A 25106-nucleotide genomic window follows, 5' to 3' on the forward strand; every position below is an offset into this window, starting at 1 on the left:
CTCTCTCTCTCTCTCTCTCTCTCTCTCTCTCTCTCTCTCTCTCTCTCTCTCTCTCTCTCTCTCTCTCTCTCTCTCTCTCTCTCTCTCTCTCTTTCTCTCTCTCTTTCTTTTTCTCTCTCCTTTCATGTTATTGCCTTTGTTGAGTCTGGTTCAGTTTCTTCTTCTTCCTCTTCATTAATTTTGTATTGCCTTTCTTCTCTACGTCACTATTTTTGTTTTAAAGTGTATCTGACTCCTCTCTCTTTCTTTCCTTCATAATTGTTTCTCTTGTTAATATTTTCTACTTTTTGTTATTTTCGTCCAGAATTTAAATATACGTCACACTCAGGTGCATGGCCGTCTTGAATTATTACATCTCCTATCGTTAGTATTTCCAACATTGTGATTTTTGTTTGATATTTAGTTTCCTTTTATTTTTTGTTCTTTTTATCATTCTTTCCTTCATTACTGTTTCTCACTTTATTGTTCTTTCTTTTCTCTTCAGTTTATTTTTTTCTTCAGAATTTTGTGATACGTAAAACATCAAGTATATATCAGTCATTCACTAATATCTTTCTTATCTCCAATTTTTTAATGGTTTCTCTTCCACTCACTTTGTTTTCAGAATTTAAAGAAACATTCAACTTTGCATTTTGTACCTCTAGTCTATTCAGCAACAAATGAGAAAGCTATTAGAGGCAATTATCAGACAGCCAACAAATATCTATAATAATACAAATTGGAAGATAATTACAAGAACGTAAGGAGTCTGCCTCATAAAGTAATGGTGATGATGACCGCTAACCACATTACCGACATCCTCTTCCCCCTCGGCAGGACCACTTGGGCAGCGCCGCTCGCCACACCAAGGCTCTGGTCACACGCCACAGCCTGAGGGAGCGCTACAAGACCTCGCACTCCTACCTGGCCAAGCTGAAGGGACTGAACGAGGATGTAAGTGCACCTTTTTCTCTCCTTTTTACTCATTATCTACCAGCCCTCCTTCTTAATTAACCCATCTGCTGCAATTGGCACGGATTTTGCCTTCACTGGTAGCCTGGTAACATACACTCCCAGGTCTTTCTCTGCCTCTGTGGTGGATAGTGGAGTATTTCCCATGTGGTATTGGTGTGCTGGATATCCCCTCCCAAAGTGTAGGACTTTACATTTTTCTTCATTGAATTGTAGCAGCCACTTTTTGTTCCACTCCTGTAGCTTGGTGATGTCTTCTTTTAGGAAATCCACAATCAAGGGGTTAACACATATTCCTCCACCTCCTCTTCCTCCCTCGCCACAGCCTCAGCACAGCCTCCCCGATGTGTTCCTATGGATGGTGAGTGGCGGGAAGAGGGTCGCCTACCAGAGAATCCCCTCCCGACACCTGCTTTTCTCCACCGTGGCAGAGGAGAAAGGGAAGCACTGTGGGGTGTGTCAGACGCTGTTCCTCAAGGTGGGTGGAAGAGCCTCTTGAGTTTAGTGGGTTTGTGATGTTACTGGCCTTCTGTGATGTTCTGTTGATGTCCCAGTTTAATTATCACTCTTTCCATGCATATTCCAGTAACTATAGTCTGTTGACGGAGCCTGTTCATCGGGCGCCTAGGCAGCGTTTGTTACGGCTCCTGTGATTGGCTGCACCCCTCCCTCACTCACATGTCCGCCGTGACGCTACACACTTGTATTTTCTTCGTCGTAGCTCGTCTCTTATTCACGACAGACCACTTTAGTTGGTACCGTTGGACTCAGCAGTAATTGCGGAACTCAGTTATATTTATCTAAACTCGATAAAATAAAACATAAAGGAAATGTGATGAGTTGAAGTCACAAGACAGCTCCGAAATGTTTATAACACGGTTTACTTATCATCGCTTTTCTCAGCAGTCTTTGAACCAGGGTTGAAATAAATAATTTCATCTCATAGAGCAAAGTCTCCTGAACGCTGTGGTGCGATCAGATTATAGATAAATCGTGACATGAGCATAACACAGAACGGTTTCTAAGGATTTTCTAGTCTTTTCTTTTTATTAACATCTATGCTCGTCTTTTTTATGCTTTTCTTATTTCAATCTATTACAAACTAATCTATTCTTCGTTCCTTATATTTTCCAGGTATTTCTTTTTATTAACTTGTATGCTTGTCTTTTTTGTGCTTTTCTTATTCCAATCTATACCTAACTATTCTATTCTGCGTTCCTTATTTTTCTTTTTACTTCTTTTATTAACTACTATGCTTGTCTTTTTGGTTCTTTTCTTATTCCAATATATAACTAACTAATCTATTTTTCTTTCCTTATATTTTCTAGTTATTTCTTTTCATTAACTTGTATGCTTGTCTTTATGGTACTTTTCTTATTCCAAACTATAAATAACTAATCCATCCTTTGTTCCTTTTATTTTCTAGTTATTTCTTTTTTAACTTGTATGCTCGTCTTTTTGGTGCTTTTTTATTCCAATTTATAACTAACTAATCTATTCTTCTTTCCATATTTTTCTATTTACTTCTTTTCATTAACTTCTATGCTTTTCTTTTCAGTACTTTCCTTATTCCAATCTATAACTAACTAATCTATTATTCGTTCCTAATTTTCGAGGTATTTATTTTATTAACTTATATGCCTGTCTTTTTTAGTGCTTCTCTTATTCCAATCTATAACTAACTAATCTATTTTTCTTTCCTTATATTTTTTCTAGTTATTTGTCTTTATTAACTTCTATGCTCGTCTTTTTGGTGCTTCTCTTATTCCAATCTATAACTAACTAATCTATTTTTCTTTCCTTATATGTTTCTAGTTATTTCTTTTTATTAACTTCTATGCTCGTCTTTTTGGTGCTTCTCTTATTCCAATCTATAACTAACTAATCTATTCTTTCCATATTTTTCCAGATATTTCTTTTTATCAATTCGTATGCTCGTCTTTTGGGTACTTTTCTTATTATAATCAATAACTAACTAATCTATTCTTTCCTTATATTTTCTAGTTATTTCTTTGCATTAACTTCTATGCTCGTCTTTTTGGGTTCTTTTCTTATTAGAATTTATTATTAACTAATCTATTCCTCGTTCTTTATTTTCTAGTTATTTCTTTTCATTAACTTCTATGCCTGTCTTTTTTGGTACTTTTCTTATTCCAATTTATAACTAACTAATCTATTCCTCCTTCTTTATTTTCTAGTTATTTCTTTTCATTAACTTATATGCCTGTCCTTTTTGGTACTTTTCTTATTCCAATTTATAACTAACTAATCTATTTTTCTTTCCTTATATTTTCTAGTTATTTCTTTTAATTAACTTCTATGCTTGTCTTTTTGGTTCTTTTCTTATTCCAATTTATAACTAACTAATCTATTTTTCTTTCCTTATATTTTCTAGTTATTTCTTTTAATTAACTTCAATGCTTGTCTTTTTGGTGCTTTTCTTATTCCAATTTATAACTAACTAATCTATTCTTCGTCCCATATTTTCTAGGTATTTCTTTTAATAATTTATATGCCTCTCTTTTTTAGTGCTTTTCTTATTCCAATTTATAACTAACTTATCTATTCTTCTTTTCTTATTTTTCTAGTTATTTCTTTTTATTAACTTCTATGCCTGTCTTTTTTAGTGCTTCTCTTATTCCAATCTATAACTAACTAATCTATTTTTCTTTCCTTATATTTTTCTAGTTATTTCTTTTTATTAACTTCTATGCTTGTCTTTTTTTATGCTTCTCTTATTCCAGTCTATAACTAACTAATCTGTTCTTTCCTTATTTTTCCAGATATTTATTTTTATTAATTCGTATGCTCGTCTTTTGGGTACTTTTCTTATTCCAATCAATAACTAACTAATTTATTCTTTTCTTATATTTTCTAGTTATTTCTTTTCATTAACTTCTATGCTCGTTTTTTTGTGTTCTTTTCTTATTCCAATTTATAACTAATCTATTCCTTGTTCCTTATATTTTCTAGCTATTTCTTTTTATTAATTTGTATGCCTGTCCTTTTTGGTGCTTTTCTTATTCCACTTTATAACTAACAAATCTATTCTTCTTTCCATATTTTCTATTTACTTCTTTTCATTAACTTCTATGCTCGTTTTTTAGTACTTTCCTTATTCCAATCTATAACTAACTAATCTATTCCTCGTTCCTTATTTTTCTAGTTATTTGTTTATTAATTTCTATGCTCGTCTTTTTGGTTCTTTTCTTATTCCAAATTATAACTAACTAATCTATTTTTCTTTCCTTATTTTTCCAGGTATTTCTTTTTATTAACTTGTATGCTTGTCTTTTTTGGTGCTTTTCTTATTCCAATGTATATACTTCTTTTCATTAACTTCTATGCCCGTCTTTTTAGTACCTTCCTTATTCCAATCTATAACTAAGTAATCTATCCTGCGTTCCTTTTATTTTCTAGTTATTTATTTTATTAACTTGTTTGCTCGTCTTTTTGGTGCTTTTCATATTCTAATCTATAACTAACTAATCTATTCTTTCCTTTCTTTCCAGGTATTTCTTTTCATTAACTTCTATGCTCGTCTTTTTGGTTCTTTTCTTGTTCCAATTTATAACTAAGTAATTTATTCCTCGTTCCTTATGTTTTCTAGTTATTTCTTTTTATTAATTTGTATGCTGTCTTTTTTGTGCTGTTCTTATTGCAATATATAACTAACTAATCTATTCCTCGTTCCTTATTTTTCCAGGTATTTCTTTTTTATAAACTTCTATGCCTGTCTTTTTGGTACTTTTCTTATTCCAATATATAACTAACTAATCTATTTTTCTTTCCTTATTTTTCCAGGTATTTATTTTTATTAACTTGTTTGCCTGTATTTTTGGTACTTTTCTTATTCCAATCTATAACTAACTAATATATTTTTTCTTTCCTTATATTTTCTAGTTATTTCTTTTCATTAAATTATATGCTCGTCTTTTTGGTACTTTACTTATTTCAATCTATAACAAACTAATCTATTTTTCTTTCCTTATATTTTCTAGTTATTTCTTTTATTAACCTCTGTGCTCGTCTTTTTAGTGCTTTTCTTATTCCAATTTATAACTAACTAATCTTTTATTCGTTCCTTATATTTTCTAGTTATTTCTTTTCATTAACTTGTCTTTCTTTTCTATAACTAACTAATCTATTCTTTTCTTGTTTTTCCAGTTATTTCTTTTTATTAACCTGTATGCTTGTCTTTTTGGTGCTTTTCTTATTCCAATTTATAACTAACTAAACTATTCTTTCCTTATTTTTCCAGGTATTTCTTTTTATTATTTCTATGCTCGTCTTTTTGGTGCTTTTCTTATTGCAATCTATAACTAACTAATCTATTTTTCTTTCTTTATATATTCTAGTTATTTCTTTTCATTAACTTCTATGCCTGTCTTTTTAGTGCTTTTCTTATTCCGATTTATAACTAACTAATCTATTCCTTCTTTATTTTTCCAGGTATTTCTTTTTATTATTTCTATGCTCGTCTTTTTGGTGCTTTTCTTATTCCAATTTATAACTAACTAATCTATTCCTTCTTTATTTTTCCAGGTATTTCTTTTTATTATTTCTATGCTCGTCTTTTTGGTGCTTTTCTTATTCCAATCTATAACTAACTAATCTATTTTTCTTTCTATATATATTCTAGTTATTTCTTTTCATTAACTTCTATGCTTGTCTTTTTAGTGCTTTTCTTATTCCAATTTATAACTAACTAATCTATTCTTCCCTTATTTTTCCAGGTATTTCTTTTCATTAACTTATATGCCTGTCTTTTTGGTAGTTTTGTTATTCCAATTTATAACTAACTCATCTATTCTTCGTTCCTTATTTTTTCTAGCTATTTCTTTTTATTAACTTCTATGCTTGTCATATTTGGTGCTTTTTCTTATTCCTATCTATAACTAACTAATCTATTCTCTCCCTATTTTTCTAGATATTTCATTTTATTAATTCGTATGCTCGTCTTTTGGGTAATTTTCTTATTCCAATTTATAGATTTGAATAAGAAAAGAACAAAAAAAGGTAAGCAAACAAGTTAATAAAAAGAAATACCTGGAAAATATAAGGAACGAAGAATAGATTAGATTATAGATTGAATAAGAACAAAAAACACAAGCATGCAAGTTAATAAAAAGAAATACCTGGAAAATACGTATAAGGAACGAAGAATAGATTAGTTAGTTATAGATTGGAATAAAAGAAGCACAAAAAAGACAAGCATACAAGTTAATAAAAAGAAATACCTGGAAAATATAAGGAACGAAGAATAGATTAGTTAGTTATAGATTGGAATATGAAAAGCACAAAAAAGACAAGCATACAAGTTAATAAAAAGAAATACCTGGAAAATATAAGGAAAGAAGAATAGATTAGTTAGTTATAGATTGGAATAAGAAAAGCACCAAAATGACGAGCATACAAGTTAATAAAAGAAATAACTAGAAAATAAAAGGAACGAAGGATAGATTAGTTAGTTATAGATAGGAATAAGAAAAGTACTAAAAAGACAAGCATAGAAGTTAATGAAAATAATTAAATAGAAAAATATGGAAAGAAGAATTGATTAGTTACTTATAAATTGGAATAAGAAAAGCACCAAAAAAGACAAGCATAGAAGTTAATAAAAAGAAATATCTGGAAAATATAAGGAAAGAGGAATAGATTAATTAGTTATAAATTGGAATAAGAAAAGCACCAAAAAGACGAGCAAACAAGTTAATAAAAGAAATAACTAGAAAAATAGGGAAGGAAGAATAGATTAGTTAGTTATAGACAGGAACAAAGAAAAGTACCAAAAAGACGAGCATAGAAGTTAATGAAAAGAAGTAAAAAGAAAAATATTGAAATAAGAATAGATTAGTTAGTTATAAATTGGAATAAGAAAAGCACCAAAAATGACAAGTATAACAAGTTAATAAAAAGAAATACCTGGAAAAATAAGGAAAGAAAAATAGATTAGTTAGTTATAATTTGGAATAAGAAAAGAACCAAAAAGACGATCATAAAGGTTAATAAACAAATTACTAGAAAAATAAGGAACGAGGAATAGATTAGTTAGTTATAGATTGGAATAAGGAAAGTACTAAAAAACGAGCATAGAAGTTAATGAAAAGAAGTAAATAGAAAATATGGAAAGAAGAATAGATTAGTTAGTTATAAAGTGGAATAAGAAAAGCACCAAAAAGGACAGGCATACAAGTTAATAAAAAGAAATTGCTAGAAAATATAAGGAACAAGGAATAGATTAGTTATAAATTGGAATAAGAAAAGAACACAAAAAAACGAGCATAGAAGTTAATGAAAAGAAATAACTAGTAAATATAAGAAAAGAATAGAATAGTGAGTTATTGATTGGAATAAGAAAAGTACCCAAAAGACGAGCATACGAATTAATAAAAAGAAATATCTGGAAAAATAAGGAAAGAATTGATTAGTTAGTTATAGATTGAAATAAGAGAAGCACCAAAAAGACAAGCATAGAAGTTAATAAAAAGAAATAACTAGAAAAATATAAGGAAAGAAAAATAGATTAGTTAGTTATAGATTGGAATAAGAGAAGCACTAAAAAAGACAGGCATAGAAGTTAATAAAAAGAAATAACCAGAAAAATAAGGAAAGAAGAATAGGTTAGTTACTTATAAATTGAAATAAGAAAAGCACTAAAAAAGAGAGGCATATAAGTTATTAAAAGAAATACCTAGAAAATATGGGACGAAGAATAGATTAGTTACTTATAAATTGAAATAAGAAAAGCACTAAAAAAGACAAGCATAGAAGTTCATGAAAAGAAATAACTAGAGAAATAAGGAACGAACTATACATTAGTTAGTTATAAACTGGAATAAGAAAATAACCAAAAAAGACAAGCATAGCAGTTAATAAAAGAAATAACTAGAAAATGTAAAGAAAGAAAATTAGATTAGTTAGTTATAAATTGGAATAAGAAAAGTACCAAAAAAGACAGGCATAGAAGTTAATGAAAAGAAATAACTAGAAAATAAAGAACGAGGAATAGATTAGTTAGTTATAAATTGGAATAAGAAAAGTACCAAAAAAGACGAGCATAGAAGTTAATGAAAAGAAATAACTAGAAAATAAAGAACGAGGAATAGATTAGTTAGTTATAAATTGGAATAAGAAAAGTACCAAAAAAGACAGGCATAGAAGTTAATGAAAAGAAATAACTAGAAAATAAAGAACGAGAAATAGATTAGTTAGTTATAAATTGGAATAAGAAAAGAGCCCAAAAAGACGAGCATAGAAGTTAATGAAAAGAAATAACTGGAAAATATAAGGAAAGAATAGATTAGTTAGTTATTGATTATAATAAGAAAAGTACCCAAAAGACGAGCATACGAATTGATAAAAAGAAATATCTGGAAAAATATGGAAAGAATAGATTAGTTAGTTATAGATTGGAATAAGAGAAGCTCCAAAAAGACGAGCATAGAAGTTAATAAAAAGAAATAACTAGAAACACATAAGGAAAGAAAAATAGATTAGTTAGTTATAGATTGGAATAAGAGAAGCACTAAAAAAGACAGGCATAGAAGTTAATAAAAAGAAATACCTCGAAAATAAGGAACGAAGAATAGATTAGTTAGTTATAGATTGGAATAAGAATAGCACCAAAAAGACGGGCATACAAGTTAATAAAAAAAAACAAGAAAATAAAAGGAATGAAGGATAGATTAGTTAGTTATAGATTGGAATAAGGAAAGTACTGAAAAGACAAGCATAGAAGTTAATGAAAAGAAGTAAAAAGAAAAATATGGAAAGAAGAATAGATTAGTTAGTTATAAATTGGAATAAGAAAAGCACCAAAAATGACAAGCATACATGTTAATAAAAATAAATACCTGGAAAAATAAGGAAAGAAAAATAGATTAGTCACTTATAATTTGGAATAAGAAAAGAACCAAAAAGACGAGCATAGAGGTTAATAAACAAATAACTAGAAAAATAAGGAACGAGGAATAGATTAGTCAGTTATAGATTGGAATAAGGAAAGTACTAAAAAACGAGCATAGAAGTTAATGAAAAGAAGTAGATAGAAAATATGGAAAGAAGAATAGATTAGTTAGTTATAAAGTGGAATAAGAAAAGCACCAAAAAGGGCAGGCATACAAGTTAATAAAAAGAAAGAGCTAGAAAATATAAGGAACAAGGAATAGATTAGTTATAAATTGGAATAAGAAAAGAACACAAAAAAACGAGCATAGAAGTTAATGAAAAGAAATAACTAGAAAATATAAGAAAAGAATAGAATAGTGAGTTATTGATTGGAATAAGAAAAGTACCCAAAAGACGAGCATACAAATTAATAAAAAGAAATATCTGGAAAAATATGGAAAGAATAGATTAGTTAGTTATAGATTGAAATAAGAGAAGCACCAAAAAGACAAGCATAGAAGTTAATAAAAAGAAATAACTAGAAAAATATAAGGAAAGAAAAATAGATTAGTTAGTTATAGATTGGAATAAGAGAAGCACTAAAAAAGACAGGCATACAAGTTAATAAAAAGAAAGAGCTAGAAAATATAAGGAACAAGGAATAGATTAGTTATAAATTGGAATAAGAAAAGAACACAAAAAAACGAGCATAGAAGTTAATGAAAAGAAATAACTAGAAAATATAAGAAAAGAATAGATTAGTTAGTTATTGATTGGAATAAGAAAAGTACCCAAAAGACGAGCATATGAATTAATAAAAATAAATATCTGGAAAAATAAGGAAAGAATAGATTAGTTAGTTATAGATTGGAATAAGAGAAGCATAAAAAAGACAAGCATAGAAGTTAATAAAAAGAAATAACTAGAAAAATATAAGGAAAGAAAAATAGATTAGTTAGTTATAGATTGGAATAAGAGAAGCACTAAAAAAGACAGGCATAGAAGTTAATAAAAAGAAATAACTAGAAAAATAAGAAAAGAAGAATAGAGAAGTTAGTTATAAATTGGAATAAGAAAAGCACTAAAAAAGAGAGGCATATGTTATTAAAAGAAATACCTAGAAAATATGGGACGAAGAATAGATTAGTTACTTATAAATTGAAATAAGAAAAGCACTAAAAAAGACAAGCATAGAAGTTCATGAAAAGAAATAACAAGAGAAATAAGGAACGAACTATACATTAGTTAGTAATAGACTGGAATAAGAAAATAACCAAAAAAGACAAGCATAGAAGTTAATAAAAAGAAATAACTAGAAAAATATAGAGAAAGAAAAATAGATTAGTTAGTTACAAATTGGAATAAGAAAAGTACCAAAAAAGACAGGCATAGAAGTTAATGAAAAGAAATAACTAGAAAATAAAGAACGAGGAATAGATTAGTTAGTTATAAATTGGAATAAGAAAAGAGCCCAAAAAGACGAGCATAGAAGTTAATGAAAAGAAATAACTGGAAAATATAAGGAAAGAATAGATTAGTTAGTTATTGATTATAATAAGAAAAGTACCCAAAAGACGAGCATACGAATTGATAAAAAGAAATATCTGGAAAAATATGGAAAGAATAGATTAGTTAGTTATAGATTGGAATAAGAGAAGCTCCAAAAAGACGAGCATAGAAGTTAATAAAAAGAAATAACTAGAAACACATAAGGAAAGAAAAATAGATTAGTTAGTTATAGATTGGAATAAGAGAAGCACTAAAAAAGACAAGCATACAAGTTAATAAAAAGAAATACCTGGAAAATATAAGGAACGAAGAATTGATTAGTTACTTATAGATTGGAATAAGAAAAGCACAAAAAAGACAAGCATACAAGTTAATAAAAAGAAATACCTGGAAAATATAAGGAACGAAGAATAGATTAGTTATTTATAGATTGGAATAAGAAAAGCACAAAAAAGACAAGTATACAAGTTAATAAAAAGAAATACCTGGAAAATATAAGGAACGAAGAATAGATTAGTTATTTATAGATTGGAATAAGAAAAGCATCAAAAAGACGAGCATAGATGTTAATAAAAAGAAAAGACTAGAAAATATAAACACACGAAAATAGATTATATATATATATATATATATATATATATATATATATATATATATATATATATATATATATATATATATATATATCTATATATATATGTGTGTGTGTGTGTGTGTGTGTGTGTGTGTGTGTGTATCGGGCACTCATCAGTAATTTTTTTTTAATGTAGTTGGGATAATGCATAAGGGTTTTCGTTTGTTGACGATGAATGCAGCGAAAGAAATAAGGAGACGAAAAATAGCCTAATTCACCACAAGCGGCGGCCGGCAGGTGGCCAGGCAGCGGGCAGGCATGCGTCGTCGCTGTAAACATCCTTAGAAACCGTTCTGTGTTATGCTCATGTCACGTTTTATCTATAATCTGATCACACCACAGCGTTCAGGATACTCTGCTCTGTGAGATGAAATTATTTATTTCAACCCTGGTTCAAAGACTGCTGAGAAAAGCGATGATAAGTAAACCGTGTTATAAACATTTCGGAGCTGTCTTGTGACTTCAACTCATCAAATTTCCTTTATGTTTTATTTTATCGAGTTTAGATAAATATAACTGAGTTCCGCAATTACTGCTGAGTCCAACGGTACCAACTAAAGTGGTCTGTCGTGAATAAGAGACGAGCTATGACGAAGAAAATACAAGTGTGTAGCGTCACGGCGGACATGAATGGCATGTGAGTGAGGGAGGGGTGCAGCCAATCACAGGAGCCGTAACAAACGCTGCCTGGGCGCCGGATGGACAGGCTCCGTCAACAGACTATACCTCCTAATTCTACTTATCTACTTGCTAATTTATGAATTCCGACTTAATCTACTCTTTTACTTACTCAATTTAGTAATATATCTACTTAATCTACTACTGTACCTGCTAATTCTACTTATCTATTTTCTTAATTTATGACTATCTGCTTAATCTACTCTTACCTACTCAATTTACTGACATATCTACTTAATCTACTACTGTACCTGCTAAATCTACTACTTAACCTAATTAATCTACTATTGTTCCTTTTACACCTACTATATTATGCTTACTAAGTCTACTATTCTATCTACTTCAGCCAATACTATGTCTACTTAATCTAATACATACTATATATCTAATTATCTGCTTCAATAACTCAGTGTGATTAAAGTCTTGTGTCTTAAGTAGTTTCTAAGTCAACAAGATTCACATTAGCAACAAGCCTCTTTTTCTTCCTTCTTTTTTCACATTTAATTCTTTATATAACTGCACCTACATCTGCGTTCTTTATCTTATTTTCTTTCTTTTTACTCACTTTGAATTCTTTATATAAATGCATTGATATTTGCTTCCTCTCTCTCTCTCTTAATTTATCTCTTTTCTTTCTCTCTTTTCCCACTTTTAATTCTTTATATAACTGCACCAATATTTGCTTTCTTTCTCTCTTAATTTCCCTTTTTCCTTTCTCTCTTTTCCTACTTTTAATTTCTCATATAACTGCATCAACATCTGCTTCATCTCTCCTAATTAATCTCCTTTTTTCTCTCTCTCTTTTTCCACTTTTAATTCCTCATATATTTGCACCTACATCTCCATTTTTTCACCAGTTTTGTTCCTGTGTGCCTGTCAGCGTGTTGCACCCTTCTCGCTCCTCCCCTTTTGCATATACGAACATTTGCCTTTCCTTCTCCCCTTCCATGCCTAACCTAATGCCCTCCTTCTCACCACACAGTCACCACGTTTAGTCCAGGTATGTGCAGTCACCTTACACTCCTATCTTGCATATATACATTTAAACTGCATCTTCTCCTTCCTTATATATCCACTCTAAGTTCCTTCTTCCTCCTGTAATCTCGTTTTTACCAATGTATTCTTGGAGCTTACACTCTAAATCTTACCTTGTATATATATAACTTTTTTACACTCCTACATCTTCCTTGCTTGTACATAATTCTGCATCTTTTTCCTTATCTAAGTTCTTCCTTTCTAGCACTGTATATTTTTTGCCTATGTATCCCTGCATCTTACACTGCTAATACTGCCTTGTACATATATAACCAGCTTCTTGTTCTCTCCTAATCTATCCAAAATGTCCTTATGTCTTTCTTCCATGCTAATGTCTCTGTCTTTCTTTGTCTTTCTTTGCGTTTCTTACATTCTAGCGTCATTTTCTTTCTATCACAGTTGCCGGGTCGGAAGTCCAGCGGGCCGGGCGGGTGGGCGATCCAGGCTAAGCTGCAGGTTTACATGTGGCTCGGGTTGATGAAGCAGAAGAAGAGTCTAGTCCCGGGCATCCCCAACGGGTATGAGATGTGCTACGAGCTGCGGAACATTGAGCGAGGCCTGACGCTGCCGCCTGTGTCCCTCCACTACACACAGAAACAGGTGGGAGGGAGTTGCTGTTATACCATACAATCTCCCTTTTTCCTTCCCATTCTACCAATCTTATACCATACAGTCTCCCTTTTTCCTTCCCATTCTCCCAATCTTATACCATACAATCTCCCTTTTTCCTTCCCATTCTCCCAATCTTATACCATACAATCTCCCTTTTTCCTTCCCATTCTCCTAATCTCCCTTTTTCCTTCCCATTATCCCTCAGAATCTCCTTATATCCTTCCCATTCTCCCTCACAATCTCCCTATTTCCTTCCCATTCTCTCAATCTCCCTATTTCCTTCACATTATCCCTCAGAATCTCCTTATGTCCTTCCCATTCTCCCTCACAATCTCCCTTTTTCCTTCCCATTCTCCCTCACAGAAAAAGGTGGGAGGGAGTCACTTTTATATATGTATCTTGAGCGACATAAAAGTATAGGTAGTAGAAATTATCCTCATCACTTTTGACCTGTTGTAGATGATTTTAAGCTACTAGAAACACCCATAACTCCTTCCTACCTCATAACTACAACTACTATATGCAAACTTTCAATGGACAGTATCTTCAATGACCTCATATCTAGTTTCCATGTGACCCTTGACATTTTCCCTCCCCGGACCTTATGACTTGTTGTAGATGATTTTAAGCTGCTAGAACCACCCATAACTCCTTCCTACCTCATAACTACAACTATTATATGCCTACTTTCAATGTACAGTATCTTCAGTGAACCCATATCTTGTTCCCATTTCCATGTTACCCTTTATGACTTTTTCCCGCCATAGACCTTCCAGCTGCGTGCCCACATGTACCAAGCGCGCTCCCTCATTGGTTCGGATTCCTCGGGGCTCTCTGATCCCTTCGCCCGGGTCATCATGGGGGAGCACAGCAGGCTGACGCAGGTGAGAGGCTGTCCTGTATTGCTTCAGTGCTGCGGTTATTAAACTGGGGGACATGTCATTTGAGGGGGGTGTTGGTATATCTTCAAAGGGCACTAGTCTATGGGGAAAAGTTGTAATTTTTGTTTTTAGAATATTTGTTATTATGTTATGCACTGGGGACATGAAGAAAAAGACCCATTTCTAGAGGGGGGGGGGTAGTAAAAAGTTCAAAAAATACTGCTTTAGTGCTCTGTGAAAGTTTTTTGGTATAGTACTTTTGCTGCCATTGCTACTTTCTGTTCTACTACTACTTTTGATACTTCAGCTACTACAAAACACTAATTCCTTTATTTATATTATCCTTTTTCCTCTGTATCTCTGACCGCAAACACCATTTTCCTTAACTTTCCTTCGCACTGTCTCCTCTTTTTCATTCACCTTTTCCTACATTCGCTTCCCTCTCGTCACAGGTGATTGACGAGACCCTGAGTCCAACCTGGGATGAGATGTTGGTGATGGACGACATCCTGGTGTACGGCACGAAGGACGAGATCAAGGAACAGCCGCCTCTGGTCGTCATCGAGATATTTGACCAGGACAATGTGGTGAGGGAAGAGGGTCACTGTTTTGAGGTTGTGGTGGGGGGTTTAAACATAACACTGGGATTTGAACTGTCTCTGCCTGACTCTTCACTGTATTGAGGTTGTGGTTAGGGGTTTACAGGATCTAATTCCCTGACATAACGTGACCCTGGGATTTGAACCGTCTCTCCCTCTTTACTTCCCACCCCAGGGCAAGTCTGAGTTCATCGGCCGAGCTCTGGCCCGCCCTCACATCAAGCTGCGCGATGACCCTTACCAGCGCCCGCACCTTGAGTGGCATGACCTCTTCAGGGGTACGGACCATGCCGGAGAGCTGCTGGCCACCTTTGAGCTCCTGCAGGTGTGTGGGGGTGATACTGTGACCTGTTTTTATTCATGTTTTGTTAATTTTCTTTCTTTTCATTTCTCCTTCTCTTCTCCTCGTCCTCCCTCCACCTCCTTTTTCTTTTCCCTTTCTCTCCTTTACTCTCATTTTCCTCCTCCTTTTTTTCTATTTTCCTTCCTGTTATCTTTATCTCTCCTTCTCTTCTATATCTAATCCCTCCACTTCTTCCTTCTCTTTTTCCTTTCTCTCCCTTAGTCTTTCATCTTCCTCTCCCTCTTTTCTATTTTCCTTCCTCTTATCTCTCCTTCTCTTCCATATCTAATCCCTCCACTTCCTTTCCTTTTTCCTTTCTCTCCTTCACTCTTTCATCTTCCTCCATCTTTTTCTATTTTCCTTCCTCATCTCTCCTTTTCCCCATTTAATCCCTCTTCCTCCTCCTCTCCAGTTCCAGGACTCAGAGGATTGCGGGGACGTAATGGCTGTTCCCCAAGCCAAGGAGTACTTCGGAGGGGATGCCGGGCCTGTCCTACCTGTTCCGAGAGGCATACGGCCCACCCTGGCTAAGTACAGGCTGGAGGTAAGGGTATCCAATTCTCTTAATCCACATTCTTCATATCCAAGCCTTTTCTACTTCTCATAATCCACATCTTCCACTTCCTACCATTCCCAGTGCTTCTAATCCACATCCACTCCACAGGTACTCTTCTGGGGGCTCCGGGACCTCAAGAGAATCCACCTTCTGACAGTGGATCGGCCGCGAGTGGATGTGGAGGTGGCAGGTCATATCATCCAGTCGGCGGTTCTTACATCCGCGCGGAAGAACCCAAATTTCACCAACCCTGTGAAGTACATTGACCTGGTAAGGGAAGGAAGGGACATTTGTAGGGTAGCGTAGAGATGAGAAAGAGAGAGATGAAATTGTTAGGGAGATGAAGAATGGAGGAGGAGATTGACCAGTCTGACCCTTCTTCTGAACCATAAACCTAAAGAAACACTCATTAGAACCTGAATGACCCCCTCTTTGACCTCTAGAAACAACTGATGGGAGAAGCGAAACTGTCTTATAATATCAATTACGTATAGACACCCATCAAATCTATCCTATCATCCCCATTCTCCACCCCTTCCGCAGGAGTTGCCGGAGCAGGAGCTGTATTGCCCGCCTATCACCATCCGCGTAGTGGACTGCCGGAGTTTTGGGCGGTTCACGCTGGTCGGCACGCACATCATATCCAATCTACACCGCTACATGTGGACGCCGGTAACCAAGAGGGACAGAGAAGCGGCCCTGCGGAACTCCCTTGCCAACCAGCTGCAGGGTGAGGAAGGGAGAGGGGAGAGGAATGACTGAGGGAGAAAGTGAAGTTACGGTGAAGAATAAGGAGAAGTTGACCTCTCTTTTGCATGCCATTCTTTACTTTTGTCTGTTATGGGAGCGGGGATTAGCGGGCTGGGTTTTTTTTGTCTACACTCGTTTTGTTGCCCTTGAGCTGTCTCCGTTGTTGTAAAAAAAAGAAAGGAATAAAACAGGAAGAAGAAAGTAAGGAAGAAAAGAGAGAAAGAGGAGGAGAAATGTGAAGGATAAGGATAAGGAATAGACGTAAAGGAAGTGTAGGAAAGGAAGGAAGTAGAATTTTTTAAGGACGAAATAATTATAAAAAAACATTGAACCAAAAAATACGATGCGATTCTTTTTTCTCCTCCTCCGATCTTCTCTCACTTTCTCCTCTCTCTCTCTCCTCTTCTTCTCATCTCTTCTCTTCCCTTAATTCCAGATGAAGGAAGAGGAGGAGGAGGAGGAGGAGGACTACCATGAACCAAAAAAATTATACCATTCTTTTTTTCTTCTCTTCCTTTCTCTTCTCTCTCTCCTCTTCCTCTCATCTCTTCTCTTCTCTCCTAACTCCAGACGAAGGAGGTGGAGGAGGAGGAAGAGGGGGAACAAAATTATACCATTATTTTTCTCCTCTTTCAATCTTCTCTTCCTTTCTCTTCTCTCTCTCCAGTCCTTCTCATCTCTTCTCTTCTAATTCCAGACGAAGGAGGAGGTGGAGGAGGAGGAGGAGGAGGAGCCCCCACACCTCACCACCAACAAAGCAACAATCTCATTCCGAACAATATCCACGGGGGACCAGGCAGAGGAGGAGGAGGAGGAGGGGGGGCAGCGTATAGTCGGAGGGACACGGAAAGTTGTCCTCTTCTGCAAAAGGACACCATCATCACCATCGACTATGTGGGTGTAGGAGCAGGGCCTCTCATGGTTGGTTATCCCCTTTAAGTTTTCTTCAGTTGCATCTTTTTAATCTTTTACTCAAGTTTCCCTGACTCTGATGTTGTCCACCCCCCCTCCCTCCCCACCACCACCCTCTCTCTCCTGTTCTGTCCCTCCCTCCCACCCCTCTTGAATATACGCCGAGTCATTCTTCTATAATATTTTCACTGGTTTTCTTTCTTTCTTGCTCGATTTGATGATTGTTTTCCTGTTTTTCTCTATCTTTTATTTTCTCTGTTTTTTTTCTCGTTATTTTCCACTTCTGTATTTTCATAATTTTACCGAGTTTTTCTTCGTTATTTTCTCATTACTTATTTCTTCTGGTTATCTTCTTTGTTATCCCTTTTAAGTTGTCTTCATTTGCGTCTTTTTAATCTTTTACTCAAGTTTCCCGTGATACTGATGTTGTCCTCCTCCCGTCTTGTCCTGTCCCCCCCCCCTCCCTCCCCTCTTGAATTGACGCCGTTTTTCGCTGATTCTCGTGTCATTCCTCTGTTCTATTTTCATTGTGGTTTTTTTGCTTGATTTTATGATCATTTTCCTGGTTTTCCTCTTTGTCCTTAATTTCGGCTATACTCTTGTTCTCCATCCCTCTTGAATTAATGCCATTTTTCACTGATTTTCCTAATTCTTCTGTTGTCTTCAAAAACTATTCACTATTTTACTATTATCCTCCTGAATTATTCCTATCTTTATTTCATTTTCTTGTATATTTATTTTTTTCCTTCTTTATTACACTTTTTATTTCATTCTTCCGTTATTTTCTGTTCTGAATTATCGCTTTTTTTGTGTGTGTGTGTTTGTTTCTGCCGTGTATCGCCTGTCTTGAATTATCTCTCTATTGTACTTAATTCTCCTGTTAGTCTTCTTTCCTCCCGACATATTATTTCCCTGTTCAAAGGTAGACTATTTCTGTTCCCCTGATAACTGCCCTGTTCATTGAGGCTCAAATTGTGTTGTTCCATATTACTGCTTATGCTAATACCTTTTTTTCAATAGTTATGCTTTTTATCCCCTCTGCTTAATCTGCTTTTCTTATTTCTTACGTTCCTTATCTACCTTTACGTGTAGGATTTTTTTTTTTATATCTTTCACTGTCTCTGCTTGTTCTACTTTGGTTCCTGTACGCCATTCCTGTAGTTCTTCACGCTGTCCTTTTCTCCTGGTTCTCCTCTCACTGTTATTTTTATAGTTGTTATCTTTTCTTGACTTTATATTTCTTTCTACTTCGTTTATTGTTGCTAATGTTACCCATATAAGTTTTATCTCATACATGTTAAGTGGCCATCCTTTTACAGTCTTCCTGCCGTGTATCTGAACTTACGCTTTTTCTCGATTCTTTCACGACTGTTCGAATTATTTTAAGCTGTTTTTTGTTTTCTTTTTCATTGGGGTATTTTCTTAACTTTACGCTATGCAGTCACGTTCTTTCAAATCTTACCTTTTTTGTCAACCCCACCTTCTCCGATAACTTTATTTATCTTCATTTTCGCTCTTTGTTGAGTCTGCCCTGAATATAGAAACTGTTTTCATCACCTGTTTTCTATCTTTATCGGTGACACATTTTCTTTAACTTTTTGCAGCTACGTTCTTTCAAATCTTACCTTTTTTGCGAATTCCGCCTTCTCCGATATCCTTATTTATCATCATTTTCGCTCTTTGTTGAGTCTGCCCTGAATATACAAACTGTTTTCATCACCTGTTTTCTATCTTTATCGGTGACACATTTTCTTTAACTTCACATTTTGCATTCGCGTTCTTTCAAATCTTACCTTTCTTGCGAATTCCACCTTCTCCGATATCTTTATTTATCTTCATTTTCGCTCTTTGTTGAGTCTGCCCTGAATATTCAAACTGTTTTCATCACCTAATTTCTATCTTTATCGGTGACACATTTTCTTTGATCACATTTTGCATTCACGTTCTTTCATTTCCTACCTTTTCTTGCCAACTCCACCTTATAATCATTCCTGCTTGGCTTCACCTAAATCATTCCTTATTCCCTTTTTTGCTTACTATATTTTTTTGATCATGTATTTGTATGATCGCGAGAATTATGTCTTTTAACTGATGGTATAGAATTAGCTTCACATTTTTTAACTGAACATGTATGGCGTGTGTATGTATGTGTGTGTGTGTTTTCATGCATAAATAACCTGATGAAATGCTTGAAATAACCAGAAAACGTATTAAAACTTCCATACGTCTATACAAACCTAATGGTCCCCTTTCCTGAAATATCTATCCCCCCTAATCTTTCACTAAACTCAAATGCATCGACTTAAACAAATGACAAGCAATTTTTAGTGTTAATTCAATGGTCTTCAATTAAAACCCACATGAGGATTTTGAGAGACAGGAAGTATAGGTGAATGATCCTTTTTGCAGCATACATGTAGAAAGGCGTATAGGGAGAGGGTGAAAGATCATAAGGATGCCCTTGCTATATACTAATGACTTTTATATATATGCAGTAGTGATGAGTTTTGATATGAAGTTAACATGACAGGGCATTCACTTTATTTTCGTTTTCTATTGTATGTTTTTTGTTTTTTGTGTATCACCGTTCTTATAATATTATGCCTCTCAGGTCATTACACTTATTCTAATCTTCACTTCATTCCCTACCTTTGTTTCTTTTCCCTTTCCTTTCCATTCCCTCACTTCCCTTCCCTTCCCTCCCCTTCCCATCTCTCTGTAACCCTTCTACTGTCTCTTTCTTTTCCTTCCCTTTTCTTTCTCTTCCTCCTTTTCCTTACCTCTCTGACCTTTCCCTTCCCTTCCCATTCCATCCATCCTTCCTTCCCTTTCCCCTTGCTTCTCTTCCCTTCCCCTCGCTTCCATTCCCTTCCCTTACCTTCCCTTCCCTCTCCTCCCCTCCTTCACCAACCCAGGGGTCAGGTGCCGTGTCCAAGCTCGTCCCGATCACCAAGAAGGAGAAAGCTGAGGCAAACAAGAGGAGGAAACAGAGCATGGAGATGGAGGAGGAGGACGAGGAGAACAGGGACTGGTGGACCAAGTACTTCGCCTCCCTGGAAACTGTGTCCCAGGTGAGTGTAACAGTATAGTTAAGTTAATGGCAACCTAACCTAACCTAACCTAACCTAACCTAACCTAAAGCTGTACATGGTCTTAAAGTGGTACTCATCTCCGTATCATTAATTGAATCTATAGAAAGGTTATCAGTAGTGTGAGAGGTAGTTAACCCATCCGCTGCAATTGTCACGGATTTGGCCTTCACTGGTAGCCTGGTAACATATTATAGTCCCAGGTCTTTCTCTGCCTCTGTGGTGGATAGTGCAGTGTTTCCCATGTGGTATTGGTGTGCTGGATATCCCTTCACTGGTAGCCTGGTAACATACACTCCCAGGTCTTTCTCTGCCTCTGTGGTGGATAGTGCAGTGTTTCCCATGTGGTATTGGTGTGCTGGATATCCCCTCCCAAGATGCAGGACTTTACATTCTTCTTCACTGAATTGTAGCAGCCACTTATTGCTCCATTCCTGTAGCTTGGTGATGTCTTCTTGTAGGAAATCCACAGTCAAGGGGTTAACCAGCATCTTCACTCTTTCATCTCTATACTGTCCAAATCCCTCATGCAAGAGTTAACCAGCATCTTCACTCTTTCATTCCTATATTGTCCAAATCCCTCATGCAAGAGTTAACCAGCATCTTCACTCTTTCATCCCTATACTGTCCAAATCCCTCAGGCAAGAGTTAACCAGCATCTTCACTCTTTCATCTCTATACTGTCCAAATCCCTCAGGCAAGAGTTAACCAGCATCTTCACTCTTTCATCTCTATACTGTCCAAATCCCTCATGCAAGAGTTAACCAGCATCTTCACTCTTTCATCTCTATACTGTCCAAATCCCTCATGCAAGAGTTAACACACATCCCCTACATCAAATATCATACACATTTACACACATTTTGTCTCATTTAACTTCCCCATTATGGCACACTCGCACACATTCACCCTACTTAAAACTCCCTTTCTTTCTTTCCCTTCCCTCTACATTCTTACCCATCCCTACCCCATCACTCTCCTCTCCTCCTCACTCACTCATTTTTCACAGCATCAGCAACATCAACATCAGCAGGGCGACAGAGGTGATGGCGGGGACAGCAGTGATCAGCAGGGGCAGAATCAACAAGGGGGGCAGCAGGATGGGATGGGGAATGATCGTCGGAAACACACAACCTTCCGTCCGAGCTCGACTGCCGCCAAGCTTGCAGCCCGACTCAGCCCCAAAGCCCAGAGGAGGAAACAGAAGCCTAATATCGCGACTGTGAAGGTGGGACGGTGTTAATGTGTCTGTGTATCTGTCTGTCTGTCTGTTTGTCTATGTCTGTCTTGAAGATTGGAAGGTGTTTAGCCATCCTGTCTGTCTGTCTGTCTGTATATTTTTTTGTCTTTTGTCTTTGTCGATATGTAATTTTTTTCCTGTTTTGTTTTTTTATCTTAGTTTCCTCTTTCTGTTTTCACTTTCTCGTATCCTAATTCCTTTTTGCTCCTTTCCTTTTCCTGTTTTTCCCGTTTCTGATACAATCTTTTTTGCGCCATTCCTCCTTTCTCTCCCTTTCTCTCCCACTTTCTCTCCCTTTCTCCTTTTCGCTCCTTTCCTTTTCCTGTTTTCCGTTTCTGATATAATCTTTTTTCTCCTTTCCTCCTCTCCCTTCCTTCCTATCCTTCCATATATTGTTTTTCTTCCTATCTATCAATCTTATATTCTGATTTCTTTTCCTCGTGTCCTCCTCTTCCTTCCTTCATTCCTTCCTCTCTATCAATCACTAAATCTATCTGTCTAATAATTTTCTATACCTACCTCAGCGAAAATCAATCTCCACTGAATAAGCAAGAGCCATTAATGACATAAAAACCATAAACAAAAACTATGTGATGACCCGGTTTGTCCATATAAATAACAGCACCTTCCCTTGAACCGGTGTGGCGTGTCAGGTCATTCCCGGTGAGCTGGAGACGGATTTTGAGGGCTTCCGGGAGTGGCTGCACACCTTCCACCTGTACCGAGGGAAGAAGACCGGAGACGACTTGGAGGACGAGGGAAGAGTGGTTGGCAAGTTCAAGGTGAGAGAGAGAGAGAGAGAGAGAGAGAGAGAGAGAGAGAGAGAGAGAGAGAGAGAGAGAGAGAGAGAGAGAGAGAAAAGACGTGAATTAAGAAACATATATTAACCAAGAAATTTATTAACTTAGAGAAAAAAAGAGAGATACAGAGACGGAGATAGAGAGGAAGAGAGAGAGAGAAATGATAATTGAAAGGAAAATCATGCTGTTAGAATCCTTTATCAACATAGAGAAAGAGAATTGAAATGTTAATTAACCGAATCAATGAAGCTGTTTTGTATATCTTTCCATTCATCAATCTCTCTATATTCACTGACTCAATTATTCATGCATATCCTTATTCATCGTTTCCCTCGCATTCACTTCTTATTTATTCACTATTCACTTTGTTATTGTAGTATATAGAAAAGGTCACCCATCTATCTATCAATCTAACTTATCTACCCATGCCTCATACCTCCTTCTCCACCCCCCCCCCCCCAGGGCTCCCTCAAGCTCTACCGCTGGCCTCTACCGAAGGACATTGACGACACGACCATCACGGGCGGCGACCCTCAGTACGGCTTCTTCCAGGTGAGGTCAAAGGTCACGGCGGCCCATCCAGAGGTCAGGCAAGGTCGTGTTATTGATTATGTGATACTGAAGTGCTGTAATTATTTTTTTTATTTTTTGTAGAGTAAAGAAAGCAGGTCAAAGGTCAAAGCAAATGAAAAGTAACAAGCCCACTAATATTTTTTTTTTCATTATTATTATTATTTTTTTTTATGTAAGTGGACTAGTATTTTTTTCATCCCTTTTTTTTAAGTACGTACATATACAAATAAAGGCTTATTTTTCCTGTTTTGAAATACTCATAATATGTAATTTTTAGGGATACCATTTTTTCCCGCATTCCGATGTAATGTATATATCCTTCAATGACCTTTTAATGTACATAGATAGACTATTTTCCATTGCGCATAAACATGATTGGTTTTAACAGATACTATGTGCTTTTACGTACCCCAAATTTCATCGATTCTTAACCCTCAAAGTTGCATGAGAGTCTAAATCGGTTAATTCATCCTTCGGTTCTGTTAAAAATGTTTATGAATTGTATTTCCACATCAAAGCGACGATTGTTTTAGGAATAAGCGAGTGACAGGTCTATCTCCCCTCTCCTCATTTCTTTTTCTTTTTCTAATTCTTATGCTTGTTAATAGGGAGGTCTTCAAGGTCAATTTTCTGTATCATTTTCTACATTTCTTGCGTATTCCGTCATTTTTCCTTTACGGTCTCCGCTCTGCCATTGTTTTCTCCTATTTTTTCCCGTCTCCTTATTTTTTTCCTTCTCTTTCTTATGCTTGTTGATGGGGAGGTCTTCATGGTCCCTTTTCTATATCATTTTCTTCATTTCTTGCATATTTCGTCATTTCTACTTAAGTTCCCCCCTCCGGCATCGCCCAAGTTTTCTCATGTTTTCTCCTTTTTTTCTTAATTTCACGCATAGTTTATCATTTTTTCCTTAAGTTCCCCCTTCTGGCATTGCTCCTTTCTCACGTTTTCTCATGTTTTCTCCTTTTTTTCTTAATATCACGCATAGTTTATAATTTTTTCCTGAAGTTTCCCCCGCTGGCGTTGTTCCTTTCTCCCATTTTCTCCTCTTTGCCATCCATTTCCCCATTTTTCCCCAATTCCGCACCCCCCATGATCATCCGTCGCTTCACCCATTCACGGCACTCGGTCAATCCCTTCTCCGTTTTTAATGAATCTCTGTCCTCCTTCCATGCACAGACAAAGGCTTCCAAACTGATCACGGAGTCACAGGTTAAGCCCTCGGAGAGTCTGAATATCCCGCTTTCTTTTTCCAACTCCCATATCAGCTTCTTAGTTCACCTCCTCTATGTGTGTGGGTGTATGTATGTGTGTATGTATATCCGTGTACACGAGCATCCCTATACCAGATTCTTATAGCTGTCAGTAACTCTATATACTTGTACTAACTAGGGGATTCTTTCTATGTTCAAATGTTAGTTTTCTCTCTCTTAGTTAACCTGGTGATATTGACTCCCAGATTTATGTGTTTGGTAACGGAATATTGCATAGAATTAATGTTGTCCGCTTTCCGTAGTTGTTTCTTAGTGAGTCTCTGTTGCGTACGTATGAGTGGATTGGTTGATTGGTTGAGTGACTGATTGACGGAGTGATTGACTGGTTGGTTGACTTTTTGGTTGATTGATTAATTGACTGGCTGACTGATTGATTGACTGGCTGACTGATTGATTGACTGGCTGAGTGATTGATTGACTGAGTGATTGACTGATTGATTGATTGACTGGCTGACTGATTGATTGACTAACTGAGTGATTGACTAATTGATTGATTGACTGGCTGACTGATTGATTGATTGACTGAGTGATTGACTGATTGATTGATTGACTGGCTGACTGATTGATTGATTGACTAACTGAGTGATTGACTGATTGATTGATTGACTGGCTGACTGATTGATTGATTGACTAACTGAGTGATTGACTGATTGATTGACTGGCTGACTGATTGATTGATTGACTAACTGAGTGATTGACTGATTGATTGACTGGCTGACTGATTGATTGATTGACTAACTGAGTGATTGACTAATTGATTGACTGGCTGACTGATTGATT

The 25106-nt window shown here is 35.6% G+C and overlaps 1 protein-coding gene across 8 annotated transcripts in view; it reads left to right on the forward strand.

Annotated features, from left to right (window-relative positions):
- The window catches only part of LOC126995153 (otoferlin-like), a 180253-nt gene that overhangs the window by 145474 nt on the left and 9673 nt on the right, over nucleotides 1–25106 (forward strand). For 5 of the 8 annotated variants that reach the window (XM_050854436.1, XM_050854430.1, XM_050854431.1 and 2 more), the window contains 15 exons: nucleotides 817–933; nucleotides 1277–1429; nucleotides 13097–13297; nucleotides 14077–14193; nucleotides 14643–14777; nucleotides 14965–15114; nucleotides 15545–15676; nucleotides 15797–15958; nucleotides 16232–16418; nucleotides 17136–17359; nucleotides 20266–20421; nucleotides 21449–21667; nucleotides 22333–22461; nucleotides 22942–23031; nucleotides 24232–24264. In XM_050854436.1, coding sequence (XP_050710393.1) covers nucleotides 817–933; nucleotides 1277–1429; nucleotides 13097–13297; nucleotides 14077–14193; nucleotides 14643–14777; nucleotides 14965–15114; nucleotides 15545–15676; nucleotides 15797–15958; nucleotides 16232–16418; nucleotides 17136–17359; nucleotides 20266–20421; nucleotides 21449–21667; nucleotides 22333–22461; nucleotides 22942–23031; nucleotides 24232–24264 — 2205 coding nt within the window. The remainder of the gene's footprint in view (nucleotides 1–816; nucleotides 934–1276; nucleotides 1430–13096; nucleotides 13298–14076; nucleotides 14194–14642; nucleotides 14778–14964; nucleotides 15115–15544; nucleotides 15677–15796; nucleotides 15959–16231; nucleotides 16419–17135; nucleotides 17360–20265; nucleotides 20422–21448; nucleotides 21668–22332; nucleotides 22462–22941; nucleotides 23032–24231; nucleotides 24265–25106) is intronic. The other 3 variants (XM_050854435.1, XM_050854437.1, XM_050854434.1) reach the window with 2 other exon arrangements.

The sequence above is a fragment of the Eriocheir sinensis genome, chromosome 7 (genome assembly GCF_024679095.1).
Source record: "Eriocheir sinensis breed Jianghai 21 chromosome 7, ASM2467909v1, whole genome shotgun sequence".
In the NCBI taxonomy this organism is placed as follows: Eukaryota; Metazoa; Arthropoda; class Malacostraca; order Decapoda; family Varunidae; genus Eriocheir; species Eriocheir sinensis.